Source organism: Arachis ipaensis, chromosome B7, assembly GCF_059453495.1.
Source record: "Arachis ipaensis isolate K30076 ecotype BB chromosome B7, ASM5945349v1, whole genome shotgun sequence".
NCBI classification, from domain to species: domain Eukaryota; kingdom Viridiplantae; phylum Streptophyta; class Magnoliopsida; order Fabales; family Fabaceae; genus Arachis; species Arachis ipaensis.
The window spans coordinates 21805020-21823941 of NC_142442.1; the positions used below are offsets into that span (position 1 = coordinate 21805020).

An 18922-nucleotide genomic window follows, 5' to 3' on the forward strand; every position below is an offset into this window, starting at 1 on the left:
ATAAATTAATTAATAAATAATTATAATATAAAAATAACAATACAGATCCATTTAACACAATTTCAAGAGGTGTTAGTAATTTTACCGCAGCAACAACGTAACTCATATATTTTGGAAAACTTTAATGCTAGTATTGATCAAAGTGAAAAAAATAGAGGTAGTCTTAAATCACAATCTTCTATAACAGATTTTAATTATTTTATTAGTGATAATGCTTTACTTGACTTGGGAATGATTGTTAGACCTTTCACTTGGAGTAATAAGCGGAGAGCAAGCGAATTTATTCAAGAACGATTGGATAGAATCTAAGTGGCAGAAACATGGCTGCAACTGTTCCCTAATCCAACAGTTCTTAGATTGTCCAAGACAGATTCTGACAATGTCCCTCCCCTTTTTGACACTAATCCACAAACTGAACATTCAAAAAGAAGATTTAAATTCCAGACCCAATGGTGTGAGGAGGATTCAGTCCAAATTTTAATTAGTGAGGTTTGGAACATAGAAATTAAAGGCTCCCCTATGTTTCGACTAGCTCAAAAGTTTAAACTCGTTCGATACCAGTTGGTCATATGGCAGAGGAGTAGTCTTTCAAACTCTAAAAAATAGATTGATGAAATTACAGGACAGCTAAAAAAAATGAAGGCATCAGATTTAATGGGAGGTCTTGAAATCATGGAACTTGAGCAAAAATTAGAGAGAGCCTACTTGAATGAAGAGCTATATTGGAAGGATAAATCTAGAATTAAATGGCTAAAAGAAGGAGACAAAAACACTAGCTTCTTCCATCGAAAATTTAAGGCTAGATTTAGGAGGAACAAGATTTGGAGACTCAAGGCTAAGAATGGAGAGTGGGCTACTTCTAATGCAATCATCGCAAGGGTGGCAGAAGAGTATTTCAAGGGCATCTTTACTTCCACAAATCAGGCAAATTCTGGGCCTTTTTTCTTAGACTTTGAGCCTAAAGTTACAGCTAGCATGAACCGTAGGCTACAACGTCCGATCTCTTTTGAGGAAGTAAAGAAAGCTACCTTTAGTGTACACCCGCAAAGTGCTCTAAGAAAAGATGAGATGACAGCTAAATTATTCCAATTTTACTGGGATACTATGGGTGAGGATATATTCAAGGTAGTTAGAAGTTTCTTTTGAGGAGGGCGCATTTTAAGGAGTTTCAACCACACTAACATCTGTCTCATTCCTAAGATTTCTGATGCTTGTGATATGTCCCAAGTACGACCCATTAGTTTATCCTCTGTATTCTACAAAATCATCTCTACGATACTGGTTCATAGATTACAAAGGTGTATGAATAAACTTATTAGCCCTAGTCGGAGCGCATTCCTAAAGGGGAGACACATTTCAGTTAATATCCTGATAGCACATGAGTGTATGCACTACCTCAAACAGAAAAAGAGAGGTTTAGAGTATGAGATGGCCCTTAAACTTGACATGAGTAAAGCATATGACAGGGTTGAGTGACAATTTTTATGGTTTATCATGAAGAAGATGGGATTTGATTCTACGTGGATAGGTTGGATTCATGAATTGGTAACGACAATTTCTTACTCTGTGGTTGTGGAAGGCCAACCATACAGATTTTTTAAACCAAATAGAGGCATCCGTCAGGGTGACCCTCTATCTCCTTTTCTTTTTCTATTTTGTGCAGAAGGCCTTTCCTTCTTGCTACACAAAGCAGAGCAAAACCGGCACATTCAAGGGATCCAGATTACAAGAAGATGTCCTAAGGTTAATCATTTACTTTTTGTAGATAATTCTATATTATTCTGTAAGGAATCAGAAGACAATTGTGGGAGGATCTTAGATTTATTAGGGGATTTTGAAAGCTTCAGTGGCAAAAAAGTTAACCTTAATAAATCTGTAATATTTTTCAGCAATAACTCTCCTCATGATATACGCACATCACTTGCTATTACCATGAATATTTCACACATTGGAGCTCAAGACAAGTATTTGGGATTGCCTTCTTTAGTAAATAAATCGAAAAAGGCCACCTTTTCTGCTGTCAACGAAAGGGTTATCAAAAAGGTCCAAGGCTGGAAATGATGTCTCTTATCTAATAGAGGAAGACATGTATTACTAAGGGCGGTAGGAGAAGCAATCCCGATATATACCATGTCTTGTTTCAAACTTCCATATAATCTAATCAAGAAAATTCATGGCATTCTTAATCAATTCTGGTGGGGTCAACAAGCTGCAGAACGTCGTATGACTTGGATTAGTTGGGATACAATGACAAAGGCTAAGAAAGAAGGAGGGATTGGCTTTAAAGACCTACATGCACAAAATTTGGCTCTTCTAGGTAAACAATATTGGAGAATTGCCACTAATCCTAATTCTTTATTATCTAGAATCTTAAAAGGAAAATATTTCAGATATAATTCTATTCTAGATGCAGAGTTGGGGTCCTTACCTTCTTGGGGATGGAGGAGTATCCTTGCAGGTAGAAGTGTCATTGAAAAGGGTTTAAACTAGAGAGTTGGTTCTGGAACAGCAATCCGAATCTTTAGAGATCCATGGCTCCCACCTCCGTATCCATTCTTAGTACCACCTCTTACAAGTCAGTCCTAAGTTGGACATTCAATCTTCTTAGTTCGAGATCTGTTCTCTGCACATAAGCAATGGAATTAGTCCCTAATTAATTCAATATTCTCTTAAGATGTTGCCCAGAGAATTCTATCTACAGTACCAAGAGAAGGGGAGAATGAAATTCAATGGACACTCAACTGATCCAAGATATATGATGTAGCTTCAGGATATAGAGTTGCTTACCTTTTTCACCATGTTTTTTGATATTAAGCCGAAAACGGATTAGGAATTTTTCTTTTCTCAAAATTAGAATTGGCGTTGTAAGTATAGTTCCCAACCCAACAATTGGCCAACAATCAAATTTAATTCTAAAAGATAGTCACAATCAAAACACAATAACCGGGAGTTTGAAATCCCAGGTCGTCTTTCCTAGGAGTTACAAATGAAGTGCTAAGATTATTGGCTATGATTGATTGCAAGAGAAGAAAGAAGTGTAAATAGTAAGAAACTAACTTAACATGCAAGAAATTAAATGAAAACAATTAATGATCATGCAAGGAATTAAAAGTCAAAGCAATAAAAGTCAAAGCAATTAAATGCAAGGAAAGAAAAATTCAAATGCAAGAAACCTCTTGGCAAGGATTGGGAGCTAAGGTTACCCCTAGTCATTGACTACAAACACATGATGATTATGAAGAGTTAATCCTACTTAGTCAACCCTACATCGAGGATAAGTCAAATAGGCATAGTTGATTCCAATCCCTAAGTCCTAGTCAACACTATTAATGGGTCACTTAAAGTTAAGGGAAACCAAATCAACTAACTACTCTAATGTATCAACAAGAATGGACATCAATGACTCAAGGGTCACCAAAGTCCTCAATACCAAGCCAAGAGTGAAGAAAAACTATGTAAAAACTAGGCCAAGCATTTTGTCAAACACTTGGTGTGCATAAGAATAAAATAATATTAAAATGAATTAAAAATAAAATCTAACTACCAAAAGCAAGAAAATGATAATAACAACTAAAGGAAGCATTAAATGAACATAAAACATAAATTACATTAATAAAAATTAAAGAAGTACAAAAGTGTTCATAAAATGAAAAATGACATAAAAGAGAAATGAAGAAGAAGAACTAAGAGAACTAAAAAAATAAAGCAAGGAAACATAAATGAAACTACATTAAGACAAGAATTAAAGAGAAGTTAACTAAACCTAACCTAATTCTAGAGAGAGAGAGGAGAGTTTCTCTCTTTAGAAACTAAGAGAAAAACATAGAAAAGCTAAACCTAATTGCCCCCTTGTTTCCACTTGAATTGGGGTTGAAATAGCTTCAAAAATGAGCTGGATTGGGTTTTGGAGGCCCAGAATTTGCCCCTAGCGATTTGCATTAATGAGCTCACGTGACTCGGGTCACGCATATGCATGGGTCACGCGTACGCGTCGCCTAGCTCGCACTTGTGCGCGCGCTGACGATCGGGTTTCTGTCGGTAAAGAATTTTTATAAAAATAATCGCGTTGTAGATATAGTTTCTAAACCAACAGAGAATCCTTTCGTACAAAAACTTTGGTTGTCACAAGTAACAAAACCCAATATAATTTATAACCGAAGTATTTAAACCTCGGGTCGTCTCTCAAGGAATTGCAGGGAAGTGTATTTATTATTGGTTATGGGTTTTTCTGAGAAGATTTTTGAGTTTGAGAACAGAAAAATAAATAATTGTAATTTAAAGCAGTGAAAATTAAAAAGAGAATTTATATAATTAATTAAAAAGCCTTGACCGGGGGTGTGATTAATTGGAAGTTCTATCCTTAATGGATTTTCTCAAGTGTAGTGTCAAGAGGTTGTTGTTTTCACTTAGTTAACCCTTACTGAGTAAAGGAAAGTCAAGTGATTGAACTGACTCTTATCCACAAATCCTAGTCCTTTCCCTTGGGAAGGTCTAGCGTTAGTAGATACAGAATTAGCCAACAATGTCCAATTTAACTAAGCACTTAAGCATTCCACTTCAAGTGCCTCCTCTTAATCAACCCCCATGTCAAGTGGAAAATCTACTCCATTGACATGGATACCAATTTCACATAATAAATGACTAAATAAATACTTGAAGATAATCAAACAAATAATGAGGTAAATAGAAAAATACTCTTTGCATTAATAATGTCATAAAAGCTTTCCAATTGTAACTCTGAATAAGGATTTAAGATATAAAAGAGTAGAGATGATAATTGAAATAAAACTGGAAGCAATTAAATAAACAATAAAATTTAAATGGAAAAAATACTATGGAATAAATGAAAATATAAGAATCCTAATTTAAAGGAACATTGAACCTGGAATTTGAGAAGAAGTTGAAATCCTAATCCTAAAACTTATGAGAGAGGAGAGGGCCTCTCTCTCTCTAAAAACTACATCTAAAATCTAAAAATTATGTATATTGAATGTTCCATCAATTTGTTCTCTTCGTTCTGTTTGATTCCCCCATTCTCTGGCTTGGATTTGGGCCGAAAAAGGGTCCAGAAATCGCTGGGAGTGACTTCTGCAATTTTCTGCACGTGGCGTCCGTCACGCGTACGCGTGGGTCACGCGTTCGCGTCATTTGGAGTTTTTCCTGGTCACGCGTACGCGTCGCTGGCATTTTGCGCTAGACACGCATCCGCGTCGTCCACGCGTGCGCGTCGCTGCCTTTTCTTCAAAACTCCATTTTTGTGCTTTCCTTCCATTTTTGTATGTTTCCTTTCTATCCTCTAAGCCATTCCTGCCCTATGAAGCTTGAAAATACTTAACACACAGATCACAGCATCGAATGGTAATAAATGATAATTAAATTTAATATTTTTAAAGCATAGGAAACATGTTTTCACACATATCCACACCAGCTAACAACACACAGAAACCCAGAAATTTATAGAGAAAACAGATTCAACTTACAACAAATCTATTAAGTTTCATTCTTGATTTTGAGGGACACTTCTTGTGATACGAGTCAATGACAGGAAATTTTCTCTTTTTAATATCCACCATCTATATCTACCAATGTTCTCCGTAGCAAATCGGGGCAAATATCTGAAGTTTGGCTAGACGGAACAATGTTTTAGTTTAATTGGCACCTACAGAAATAATTGTAATAAGAAGTTTTAGAAACGAAAACTTACATATGGATGGGATGCCAATTTTTTCATGTCCAAATAAGGGATGAACATTTTGTAATCCTGAATGTCGAAGGGCTTTTTTGTTTTTTATGTAAGAACTCGCAGTCATGATTCCCCAAAGCCATATTCTGCAGAATTTGTATAACACCGAAAGAAATAGTTACTACACACAATATATTACATAAATACACTGAACTTTGAGCTTAATACACCTTACCACAATATCAAGGAGAGATAGTAAAGTTGTTCTTCAAATTTTTTAATTCTTTTTTTGTTGAGAATTAGACACATTGCAGTCACAATCTAGAAAAATAAAAAACCCAAATTAATTACATCAACATTGGAGTCACAACTCATAATAAAATCATTAATCTTATTTTAAGATTACCTCAGCTTTAATATATGTACTAGCTTTTAAAGACAAGGCTGAATGATGGCACGGGAAATGCTTTCGGTATAAAGGATGTTGTCCTGGCCATTATCACCAATGCAGCAGTGATTTGAGGGGGTGGTTAACTGCATGTTGACATATAAAATACTATAAGAATAAGAATAGACGAATGATATCGAAAGAGAGTAATATTGTGTAGAACTTACATTTTAGATGGAGCTGCTGGCTCTGCGTGGGTGTGCTTTCAGTAGGTTGATGGGGGTTGTGGAGTACTGTAGGGTAAAACAAAAGGTTTTAAATTAGAAAAAAAAAACAATTCCACCTCAATTCACAGGAGATACACCGAAATAAGAACCAAATACACCTCTATATAAAAGACATGTAACAAAATATTATTCCTTACCCCTTAATTGTTTCTTCTCTAATTTTCTCGCTCGGAGACTTTGGAGGGGTTGGTTCACTCTGCAAAGGGCTTGATGCTCTCGTCTCTGACAGAGATAAACATACTTGAAGCGGAACTCTAACTAAGACAAAAATAAAAAGTTAATAAACTCTCTTAAAATAGAAGATTAGAAGGTTGAAATTTAGTTGGAAAACTCACATCTCGAGCCGTTTAGATTGCAAATGTGTCTCTTTCTGAACAACAATCATTTTTTGGTGAGCCGAGTCGTTGAATGATTCTTCTTCTGCACCCAACCTGAAATCCACCGAAATCATGTCAGAATACACCTCAAGCATTGAATAGAAACACAACCTCTATTTTTTTTAGAACTTACTTAGTCGCAGAATTTTCTTTTTTTTTCTTGCCTTTTTTTTCTTGAATAAAATATTAAAGGCTTTTTTTCTATATATATATATATATATACATAATCAAAAGCAGAAGATGGTAACACAAGAATTAAGCAAATGGCAATAGAAACAGAAATTACATGCTATCACTTGGTTTGTTTACACTGTTTTGATTCGTCTGTGTTTGAAACACAGGATCATTTTCACTTCCCAACTTCACCTTCGGCATTCTAAGGACAAAATAAACATTATTCAGTAAAAGTAAACAAAAAAAATCATTAATAATAAAAACAAAAATCATCTTACGTTTCAGATGAATCATAGTGAGATTTCGTCGATTGGAGCCCAGCTTCCGGTATGTCTGTCCTTTTTTCTTGCATCATGGGAAAGCAAAAAAAAAAAATTATCAGCAACAAAAACACCTTAAAAAATCGACAATATACACCCAAATTCAACATACCCTTGTGCAGCCTTTTCATTTGTTTTTTTCTTTTTTGATTCTCTAAAAAATTGTTGTATTTCTTCAGTTTTGACATTAGTTCTGACAATACATACAAAAGAATAAGTTAATAAATAAAATTTTGATAAAAAAGAGTAAGATAGCTTTACAATGTGCTTTCTTTTTCAGAAGATGAATCCTTAACAATGTGCTTTCTTTTTTTGGATTGCGTCCTGGAAATCAAAGAAGTATCAATCATACAAACACAATCAAAGAAGTATCAATGCATAATTTTTTGGTAGAGTCTGAACTTTTTTCTTCGATTTTTGTTTTATTATTGGCTCCAATTTTTCACTTCTGACAATAAATGAGAAACACTTTGTTAATACATAAAATTTTGATATAAACAGAAAACATAGTAATGCAATGACAATTTCAGAATCTTACTCATCATCAGATCCACTTTTGCTTTCTGAAGAGGAATCCTCTACAATCTGCTTCCTCTTTTTGGATACCATTCTGGACAGCAAACAATCATTAACAAAAAAACATCGTAAAAATGACAAAATACACAAAAAAATATTATTTACTTTTTTGTTTTCCTGGTTGGTTGTTTTCTTGCTTTTGTTGGTTCTTCTGAGTCTTGTTCAGACTCAGACTTAGAGGAAATAGCAATATCACTCTCCGATGAAATGTCCTTCTTCTTTTTTGTCTTTTTCTTTTTTTTTTCTTTTTTTCTTCCTTTTTCATTGTCTTCAATTTTTTTTTCACTTCTTCCCTCTTGACGATGCTCTGAAATAGTTAAAACATTAGTTTACACCATGTACATAAAATAAATATACCCAAATTAGAGACAGAATTTTGTTCAGTTACCATATGACAGTCAATTTCAGCTTTGATCCTCTGAAGCAGTAACTCCCTATTCCAATGCCTTACCCAGGGCGGTCCAGGGATTGCATCTGCATTCTTATTTTTGTGTTTTGTTTCATGAAAGTATCCAATCATCAAGGCATAGAGGTAGCCATCAATAGATTTTTTTTCAAGTGGTGCTCGCTTATGCCCTTGATGATAAATTCGAGGACATGACTACCCCAGTTCCACTCCCTTATGTTGTCCAGATAAAAAATTAGAGGCATGTGGACTAGAGAAACTTTGTTTATCGTTGTCAGCAACAAGAACGCCATTTGAATATAGATGATGAAAATCCTTTTGAAAATAAGCCGATCTTCATCAGTGTCAACACCAATATCCATCATCTCATCCGTTAGATTCTTCAATGTTTTATCCTAGAACCTTCTAAAGACTTCTTTTTCCTCCTTAGATAACTATTAAAATTAACTTTTTTTTTCTGGAAACAGGTCCCCTACAAAAGCAGCAAAACAAGATCACCAATTACACTCCAATTCACTTGAAATATATTGAAATCCCAGTCATATGCACCTCAATTTATTTTTTGATATCATGAGATAATATGAGTTCAGAATAATAGATTACGAATACATTACCAATAAAGCAAGTATAAAGGTTTTGTGCAATCAGTTACCAATTGCATTCAAGCCAAGGGCAGCTCCTATATTTTCGGGGTTGATGGTCAATTCACCGTACTAGATGTCCAATCTGTTTCTTACCACATTAAAGCTATATGCTAACTCCTTCAAGAGTTTATGTGGCAGATACATCGGAGGAATGTGCATCAAACCATCAAATCCCAATTTCGGACGATGGCTTTCTTTTCTTCGCTCATGTGTTGGAACTTTTCATTCAATAGTCTTGTTGAGCATCTCAGATCTTTGATTTTCTGTAAAGAAATGAAACGAGAATTATTTAAATAAGCTATATTTATACAAAGAAAATTGAGTTGGTCTAAGATATATGTGCTTGTATTGTATTTTTTTCCACCAGGGTTCTTGCTTGCCATTTTTACGGCAAGGAATAAAAAATATTGTTAATAGATAAAAACATCAACAGTTACATTCGAATATGCTTGATATACTCCCAAATACCAGCCACATACACCCTTTATTATTTTTTGGATTTCATGACATAATATGAGTTCAAAATGATATTCAAGTCAACCAAACATGCATAAAATGACACCAGAAGCACAAGACAATACTCTGTTTTTAGTTACACCAGTTATAGGACAACAACACCAGTTACACTCGAATTCGATTGATATACACCCAAATACCAGCCACATACACCCAAATACCAGTCACATACATCTTTATTATTTTTTAAATTACATGACATAATATGAGTTCAAAATGATATTCAAGTCAACCAAACATGCATCAAATGACACCAGAAGTACAAGTACAAATTCAAGAACAATAGCACCAGTTACAGTCGAATTTACTTGAAATACAACGAAAGTTTCTATTTATACAAACTCAATTCCAAACATGCACAAGAACACATTAAAATATACATTAAACTATTCACGAAACAGAACGTAAAACAGTTACCATCGATTGAACAATTTGACAAGAACAGTAATATCTATTTTCAACCAAGAACACATAATGAATCTACTTAATAAACAGAAATACGACTATATAGTGTTTCGCGTTCGAAATGAGAAAGAGAAAAGTGAAAAACCTTGATGATTAGTGAAACAGTACCTTGAATAATCTTTCTTCTTTTGTTTCGGTGTTTTTTGATGAAGATTTTGAAGTTTTCTTGTTGATTTCCTCGAGTGTTGGCGACGATTTTGACAGTTTTTTGAGAGATTTCGAACGTGGTTTGAATTTTCAGGGTTGTAGTTTTGATCGAGGAAGAAGAGGAATCGTCTTTCATAATGGTGAATGAGCGCGCTATTGAAACGGTTGAGTGGAGCGCGTATTTACACACTCGTATAGGTGAGGGTTGTTTTTGTTAGGTTTAGGGATGGCAAAATTCCCCGAGACGCGGGGATCCCTGCGGGGACTGCCCCGAATGGGGATCCGATTGTGGAGAATTTTCCCCGCGGGGATGGGGATGGGGGACAAAATTCCCCCGAAGCAGGTGTGGGGACCCGAGCGGGGATCCCCGCCCCGTCCCCGCTATTCCCCGAAATTTATGAATTCCTTAAATTATCCTTAATAGTTTATTTCTCATATATGTTTTTTAGTCATTTCTCACACACACATATGTAGAAACCCAAAACTCCTAATCCTTATTTGCATAACCCTTCTTCAATTCAGAGATCCCTAAGACTGTCCATACTCCATCTAACCTCTCTGCAGCCACCCCCTCGTCACCCTTCTCACCGAATCGTCACACCTCACCGTGCCATCACCCTTATCGCGTCGTAATTTCTATTTGCGGCGTTCTTTTTTATAACTCTGCCGTCGTGTCCATTCTCCTCTCTGTTGCCATGTCTCTTACCTCGTCCACTGCTTTGTCCTTTGACTCGTCGTTGCGTCCCCCTATTGCGTTATTTCGAGAGAAGTCACCATCGTATTATTTATACTTTTTGTATAAAATCTTGCAGTTTTTGTATAAAATAGATACTTGCAGCTCTATTCATATGGAAATTAATAATTAGTTAGAACTATTATGTAGATGGGGAATGGGGTCCCCGCGGGGAATGGGGCCCCGTGGGGAATGGGGATGGGGAGCAATATTCCCCCACGGCGGGGAATGGGGCGGGGATGGGGAGCAAATCTGAGGGTGGGGATGGGGAGCAGGGAGGCATCCCCCGCCCCCGCCCTGCCCCATTGACATCCCTAGTTAGGTTTGACCCGACTTGTAGGACTTGTATGTATAGCAGTCTTGTAATATATAGGGTAAATTTGAAACAAAACAAAGAGTGTAATAGGATTTTTCTGCAGTATTGAGACTCAAAATTCATGTAAAAACTAGGGTTAAAATGAGGTTTTTTATTTTTAAAATATTTAATTTTAATGGAATTTTTTACTTTTAGAAACATTCAGCGTTAAAATTAACGGCAATATGGGTTCACTGTAACATAGCATCTACCTTGAATTTTCAATTTAATCAATTGAGACATCGATTTTTCACTTTGTGACTTATATTAATTCTTTGAATATATTTAAGATAATACCTAAAATAGTTCCTAAAATTTTCAACATGAATCAAAATAATCCCTCGCTGCTAAGGTTCTTAAAATTTACTTTTGTGAATTTGCCTTCGTTCTTAATTCAATTGTCATTAGCTCAGTATTTACATATACTATTAAGTATCAATACAGTAGATCAAAATGATATTTCAAATTAATTAATTAGACTCATTTTAATCCTTTCATCAATATAAAATTAAATAAAACATATAGTAATGATTAAATTAAATAATAAATATAAAATAATGATGTCTCAAATTCATTAAATTAAATATATTTTAAATATTAGATACATAAAATTATAAATATTAAATTAAATAAAATAACTCTGAATTATTCTCCCTCTAGTATTGCCGTAAACTTATGGTTGTAATAAGAAATTAAGAACGGATGAAGTGATTGGCTTAATGCACAATGGGATTCATGGCTATATGTACTAGTCATACCAGCACAAATTCAAGTTTGTCATCATAGTCATAAACATAATATATCTATGACTAAGTTGTACATATTACATATTTTATCTATATAAAAAAGAGCAAAAATAAAAATTGAGATTGAAAATTGGATGGCAAGAAGAATCTTAATCAAGCAGCTGCTCCAACAGGTACACCACCCTTGAGCCTAGATGAACCATAAAGGGTTTCTTCAACCCTAATGATCTCATTCTTTGATCCATAAGCAACTTGAGTTCTGTCATCAACATTGGTTATAACTTTGTCTAGCACAGATTGTTGACCATCAGTGCTGTAACCACCAGCATTCTCAATCAACAACCCCAAAGGAGCCACCTCAAACAAAAGCCTCAACTTGGCTTTTGCTGATGGGGATGCCACGTTTGTGAATATGCCCTTCTCTTTTACAATAATCTGCAATACAAAAGAAATAGACACTTTGAATGCTTGGAGATTTCCTCTGTTAGCATGAAAATGAGCTTCAAACATGTGTCTCAAATAAAAAAGGAAGCCAAAGATGTCAACAAGAGACAAAAGTTTAAAATTTGTCTCATGGTTCTGTCTTCATTGTCCCCATCTTTTTAAGTGTGAAAATTCATGTTTAGTTGTTTTTACGTGAAACTAATAGTTAAAAATTGTTAGATGAAAATTTAGTCAAATATATCAAATCATTTGACAATTCTCAACTATCAACTTCATATAAAAATATCCGCATATGAGTCTTCGCCTTTCTTATTGGACATGGAATAAAGGATCTTTGTTGTCTATGTACTTGTCTCAACTACCAAATAGGTTTGTCACTTATATATGAATATATTCCATGCTCATGGAACACTTAAGTGGGTTACACAAGAACTGCATATTAGTTAACAGAGTGCCATTTCAAGGGGGGAAAAAATAGTATAATCCTTATTAAAAGATATGTTAAAATGTCACTGTATCAATAGATAGTAGTTTCTCAAAAATAAGGCATGCATGATTGTGTTAGAAAAAGTAAATAAATAAATAACCTGGTTGACATCTGGCACCATTCCTCCTGTGTATCTCAAAGTGTACTTTTCAGTGACATAGTAGTTGATCAACTGATGAACAAAACAGAAAGATGGAATAAGTATTCATTCATATAAATGTCATCATCATAGTAGAGGTAAATCCTCAATATTTTTCTGCTATAAGACTTTGGTTAACAGTGTTAGACCTTGTCATAATTGGGGTTGTCAGCTGTGGCTCTCAAATTTCCCGGGGAGAATAATTTTCCTTCACCAATTTCTGTAGTCTCTTTGACATGCTGCCATTTTCCTAAAATATGAACAAGATATATAACTTTGTCATATCAATATATCATGAACCTTTGCACATTTGCCAAAAAACTATAAAAGATAAAAGGGTCTAAAGTTAATCAAAAGTTTTTAAAATATTATTAAGTTTTATTTTGTTTCAACCTTCGTCAAGAAGAAGAAATTCATGAGTTCCGGGAAAGCCTTTAACAGCAATGACATAGGTGGTTCTAGGACCCATAACACCCATGGCGGCGGCGACTTGATCTCTACCGCTGACTCCGGTCAACTTATCGCCTGGCCACACGCCAAAGATTGTTCCAACTGTGAAATTTGTGTCCACTATGCTGGATCCATCAAGGGGGTCAAATGCAACACTAAATCCACCTGTTGTTTAAGTTGCAAAATTCACACACAAATGCATCATAATCACAGAAAAAAACAAATGACATCATTCCAAGAATTGAATTGCATTGTCATTAGAGACCTTCCACTGGACCTCCCATGTCGAGGAGCTCTGGATTTTCCTCGGAACATGCATACTTGCATACATGAGAGTATTCCAAAGCCTATGCAACAAATAAGATAGAATTTGTTTAGAATTCTTTTACATTATCAATGTATACAGCAATTGAATTCTTAATTGATATTGAAAGAACCTCAAAGAGAAGCTTGTTAGCTAGCAAATCAACAGCAAGCTGTTCATCCCCAAAGGAATTGACACATTGTGTTCCACCACAAGATGCTGTCTTCACTTTGAAAGAAATTGTTCTTAGTGCTTCTCCCATGGACATCAACAACCTAATCAACCCCTTATCTGGTGTTGCCTTGGTAAGGAATTCTTCCTACGATTCACAAATATATACCAAAATTAGTTTGTTTCAGATTGCATTGGACAAAGACAAGATAGAAAAGTTGTGTCTGTTTCTATATTTGTTTCATTTTTTAGAGTTTAATTTCAATCTACATAGTCGTCCAGTTGTATCTGTTTGTGTAAAACTGCTTTACGCCCACAGTTCATCAAAATTAAATTCGTTAAATAGATTTATATCTTCTGATATTTATGGTGAGACAGTTATTTAACGGAAACTTTCGGTATGTATAAGAAACTCACCAGACTGTCACCAATTTCACATCTTGTTATGTGTGAAACGCCCTTTGCCTTTGAAACCTTATGTGTTGATTTGGATGACACTCTTAGTGATTCTCCAAATAAAGAGCTTGATTTCAGGCTCTGTAAATATTACACACAAGTTGAAACATTCATTCTCTGTCATTCAATTCACAAGTCACACATATATATAGTGCAAGTATTGAATCATTTTCATATATATGAACTCTATGTTATGATTGTAGTGCTTATATTAATTACCTTGAAGCCAAAAGATGGAGATATAGAAGGAGGAGAGTGCTTGAAAGGAATACCAGTAGGCAAGAAAGCACCACGGGTAGTATAGCATGCTATGCCAGTTTCCATGGCTGCAAAAATGTGCAAGTATTAACACAAAAAAGCTTTGTGCTTTGTTGTGTTCAAAACTTAAAAGAGGGGATAGAAATCAGTGTAGAGATATAAGGTTATATGTGGTTGAACTATGCATGAAGTGCCACGTGGCATGTGCTGAGTAGATAGATAGGCTGATGAAAGATACTGGTTTTGAGGGAATAAAATAAAATGTATTTAGCATCTCAACAAGTATTTATTTATGTGGTTGTGGTATGGTCTTATGTAGTAAGAGATATGGTGGGGTGTGGTAGCCCCATTCTTTGTTATTTTGTGACATGCTGCGGTTACATTTGTTCATTTGTTGCTAGTTTATACTTTAGGAAAAGTTTCTTAAAATATGTGCACATTAAATAAGAGTTCAGATGCACATATTTTAAGAAACTTGTAGACTATGATTTGATTATTATTATGTAAAATTGTAAATAAATTTTACATTATCAACAGATTATATATTACAATAAATGTAACTTTTAAGGATGTATTCTAAAAGTCAAACATTTTTTACATTATGTCAATGTATGATTAAATCTAACTGTTTATACATCAATTATATTTAAGAAAAAATTATCTCAATCGATACCCTGTTAATCTGAACAACAACTAACTATAATACTTATAGTTCTGGTTGAGTTTATATCCTATTTGGAAATATCAATCAATTTATATTAATACTTTATTGTGCATGTTCATATTGTGTAAGCTGGCGAATTTATGTACAATAATATCTTGGAATATAAATGTTCTCTCTATTTTCTTAGCAAATATCCTGTTTTCAGCAATGATTAGTTCAACCATACGTCCATACGGACTCAAGTTTTTAGTAACAATTATTTGCAGAGTCATAACTTATTTGCTGCTTTGCTTGAGGTGAATGATTGTGATTAAATTTGTTGCTATGCTTCACAAGCTTCATGTTTAGAGAATTTATTATGTAGTAACCAGTTAATAAAAAATGCTTGGGACATTCTAACACTCACTCTGACAAAATTCTCCTGGATTTTTCTGTTGTTTGCACCATCAGAAGTTCTCATATTGTTAAAGTTGCAAGTGTAAGAGGATATGAAATTAGTCATATGTCGGTGTCTTCTCATCTTATATTCTCTCACTTAGTTCTTCTTCGAAGTCTTACCAGTACTCGAGAGAAAGATCAGGAGACAAAAGGCCTAAAATGCTTAAATTAGTTCAATCAGAAGAAATCAATAATATTTCATCATTGGTTAAAGATTGGAGGCTTCTGGTTGCTGCAGCCACAAAATTTTACCCTCTCAAAAGGATGTATAGTATCATGTCATGTGGATTCAGTGACTAATCATTTTTTTTTGGGGCCAAGACATTATGATTTGGATATTGTTACTATCACCTGACCTCACAGCTTCGTGAAGGGCTAAGTTATTAACACGTGGTCTTAGTTAGTTACTGATCACAACTTGCATGCAGTGATGGTTTGTTGTAAGTTAGTTAGCTTGTAGAATTAGTTTACTGTTGCTAAAGTTAGTTATCTGATAGAGTCACCTCACTTTCTCTCCTCTCTGCTAAAGTTAGTTTACGTGGATTGCAATAACTAAATTTCTTACAAGGACTTTGAAACTTATGATGCAGCAGCACTGAAAGTCTTAATTTTAAGAACATGTTTTCGGATTAAAAATTAGTATCATCCATGGGAATAAGTAAAGAAAGAAATTGACAAATTGTGTTTATTTTGACCAGTGACTATAATTTCACTTGTCTGAAAATGTTTCCAAACTAAAAGCATACTGCAGTTGAATACATGTCCTATTTGGTTATTGTTACTATCCGGCATTTGTTACCTTCTTCACTGGTTTTCAAGTGGGTCCTCAATCATGGCATCAATGGATGTTCATGCCATTTGCGCGACGTCTAATTTGTTGAATGCATGTTGTTGATGGTAAAGCTGCCTAGGGAAGCTTTTCAATTAATAATAACTAACTCCAAATTGTGGTTGAATGACTTTGCATCACACGTTACTTAGATTTATTTTGTGCCTTTAAATACTCCTATTTTTAAGTATTTAAAAACTTTTAAGTTTGAATTTTTTAAAAGGACATGTTAGTCCTTATAGAACATGTGAATTTGGCAGTAAAGTTTTAGTGGCATATGTTTAGCTTCTATTGTATGTCCCTTTTTTGAATTTATTCTTTATGAAAAAGTATAGAGAAATAATAATAATTGTGAATAATGTGAACTTTTGATTGAATTGAGTTTAGTTATATAATTAAAATATGCTGGATGTTCAAGATATACAAATTATTATTTTTATCTTTAAGTGAATGATTAGTTTCACTAGAGGTGGACGATGATGACCGGTGAGAGAGTTTCTAATGCTAGAGAGGTGGATGATTGATAAGAATTGGGGTGGCAGATGGTTTGGAGGGGCGTTTGGGTAAAATATTTTGGTAAATTAAGATTGAAATAGCTTTTTTGAAATAATTGTTTGGATTTTTTGGCTTAGATAATTTGGAGATTTTTTTTTTTCTTATATTGAGTCAAATTCAAAATCTATTGTTCACATTGTTTAGATTCTTTATTGTCTCCCTAACGAAATTCTTTAAATTTTTTCATACAATATATCAAAAAATTCAAGATTGAAGAGGAAAGTCTTGGAAGAGAAGTAACTGAACATGCATGTATTGTATTATAAATTGATGGGTAATACACTGTTATGACTCTGTACTATATACAGAGACTGAGGCTAACCTAAAGAGGCAATTCTACTACAACTAACTTTAACAGACTGAATATAAAAGGAAACAACTGATTGATTTAGGAAATAATTGATTTACTTAACGCTAGTTCTGCACTTTATATATGCTCTATATGTTCGGTCTCTACACTAATAACATATAATCATACTCATATTTTTTTTTTTATATCAAATTGATTCATGTCGTTTTACTGGATGAGGTATGAGGTATGAGATTCAGTTAATTTATGTGTTTAACTAGTTCAATAGTATAACAGAAATTAATAAATTTGACCTACAAAATATAGTGAGTTATATACATTCGACACAACTCAATCTTTTTTTATGATTCATGGGTGGTGGCTAGGAGCCTTGGGTGGTCTTGGTGGTGGCTTTATTGGGCTATCACTGTAACGGCCTCGGCGGTGATCCAAACGCCTAAAGCACAAGGAAAAAAAAATATAGAATAATTATCGAAATCAGTATTTAAAACTTTTAAAATTAGATATTTTAATCTCCTAAAATTTAAAATATATAAAATAGTCTCTAAAATTTATTTTCATTAAACAATTTAGTCCCGATCAATTTTTGTTATTTGTCAATAACATTGACTGCTGATGTAAAATGTTAACGTACATACACATGACTTTTAAGTATCTACGTGTACGAGATGGACAATTTAGTCCCTGAACTTATTTAAGAAAACGGCATTATTTTAAACCCAATCTCCACTCTCCTCTTTAAGCATGTTGCGACGGAGAATGAAAAACCCTATTTCATCTCCTATAGCTGCCGTTGTTTTAATGGCCAGCAGTGGATAACGTTTAGCTTGTTCTAGCCGTTGCAAAGAGAAGGCCAATTACGATGTTGCCGATAACAAAGGGTTAAGCCAGGGACAACATCTGAAGTGTCTTTGTAGATTATATGTAATTATCACCAAATCAAGTATGGTCATGTGTGTAAGTTTAAGGTTCTACATCAGCAGACAAAATTATTGACAAACAGTAAAAATTGGTTAAGAATTAAATTGTTAGAAGTAATTTTCGAAGATTATTTAGTGTATTTTAAAACTTGTGAGACTAAAATATCAAATTTTAAAAATTTTTGTGACTGAATCGAATAATTACTCAAATATATATAACATTAATGAACACTTTGATAACATAAATAAATAATAAACACAATTCTGAACAGCAATATATCAAACAAGTATATATATTATGCAAGTGATCATATATACAGATGCAAATTAAATTCAACTTAGCCATATATAAGCATAGTAATAAGGTTACCCTAAAACGGAGGGATGAATCAGAAGCAGCGCTAGGCAGAGACATTGAAGAAACAGAGCGAGTCTCATTGTGCCTAAAGGTAGAAGAACTTGCATATAATGATTGTACTACTTTTTTAGCGTGTTCTTTTCGTTATATAGTATATTTGGAAGTTTAATATGAGATTCAATGGTGTTAGGTGAGTCGCCCCTATGCTTTTTGATATATACTACTTGCATCGTGGTCCTCAAATTCAACTTGGCTATTATTTTGATTAGTATGTAAAATATACATTTAGATAGTAGACTATCCAGTTAATTAAAATATCACA

General features: G+C 34.1%; 1 protein-coding gene and 1 long non-coding RNA gene across 2 annotated transcripts; both read right to left on the minus strand.

The window, feature by feature from the left end:
- Positions 1-11782: 11782 nt before the first annotated feature.
- On the minus strand, positions 11783-14791 carry SBPASE (sedoheptulose-bisphosphatase). Its single transcript, XM_016311234.3, has 8 exons — positions 14488-14791; positions 14230-14349; positions 13775-13960; positions 13603-13684; positions 13281-13502; positions 13037-13137; positions 12849-12920; positions 11783-12252 (listed from the first exon to the last, which is right to left on the minus strand). Exons 1-8 carry the CDS (start codon positions 14590-14592, stop codon positions 11971-11973), a joined length of 1170 nt encoding a protein of 389 aa, XP_016166720.1. The 5' UTR covers positions 14593-14791; the 3' UTR covers positions 11783-11970.
- Positions 14792-17533: 2742 nt separating this feature from the next.
- LOC107608202 (uncharacterized) lies at positions 17534-18746 on the minus strand. The gene is made up of 2 exons (XR_015892117.1): positions 18613-18746; positions 17534-17758 (listed from the first exon to the last, which is right to left on the minus strand). It is a non-coding gene; the product is annotated as an uncharacterized LOC107608202 (long non-coding RNA).
- Positions 18747-18922: the final 176 nt, after the last annotated feature.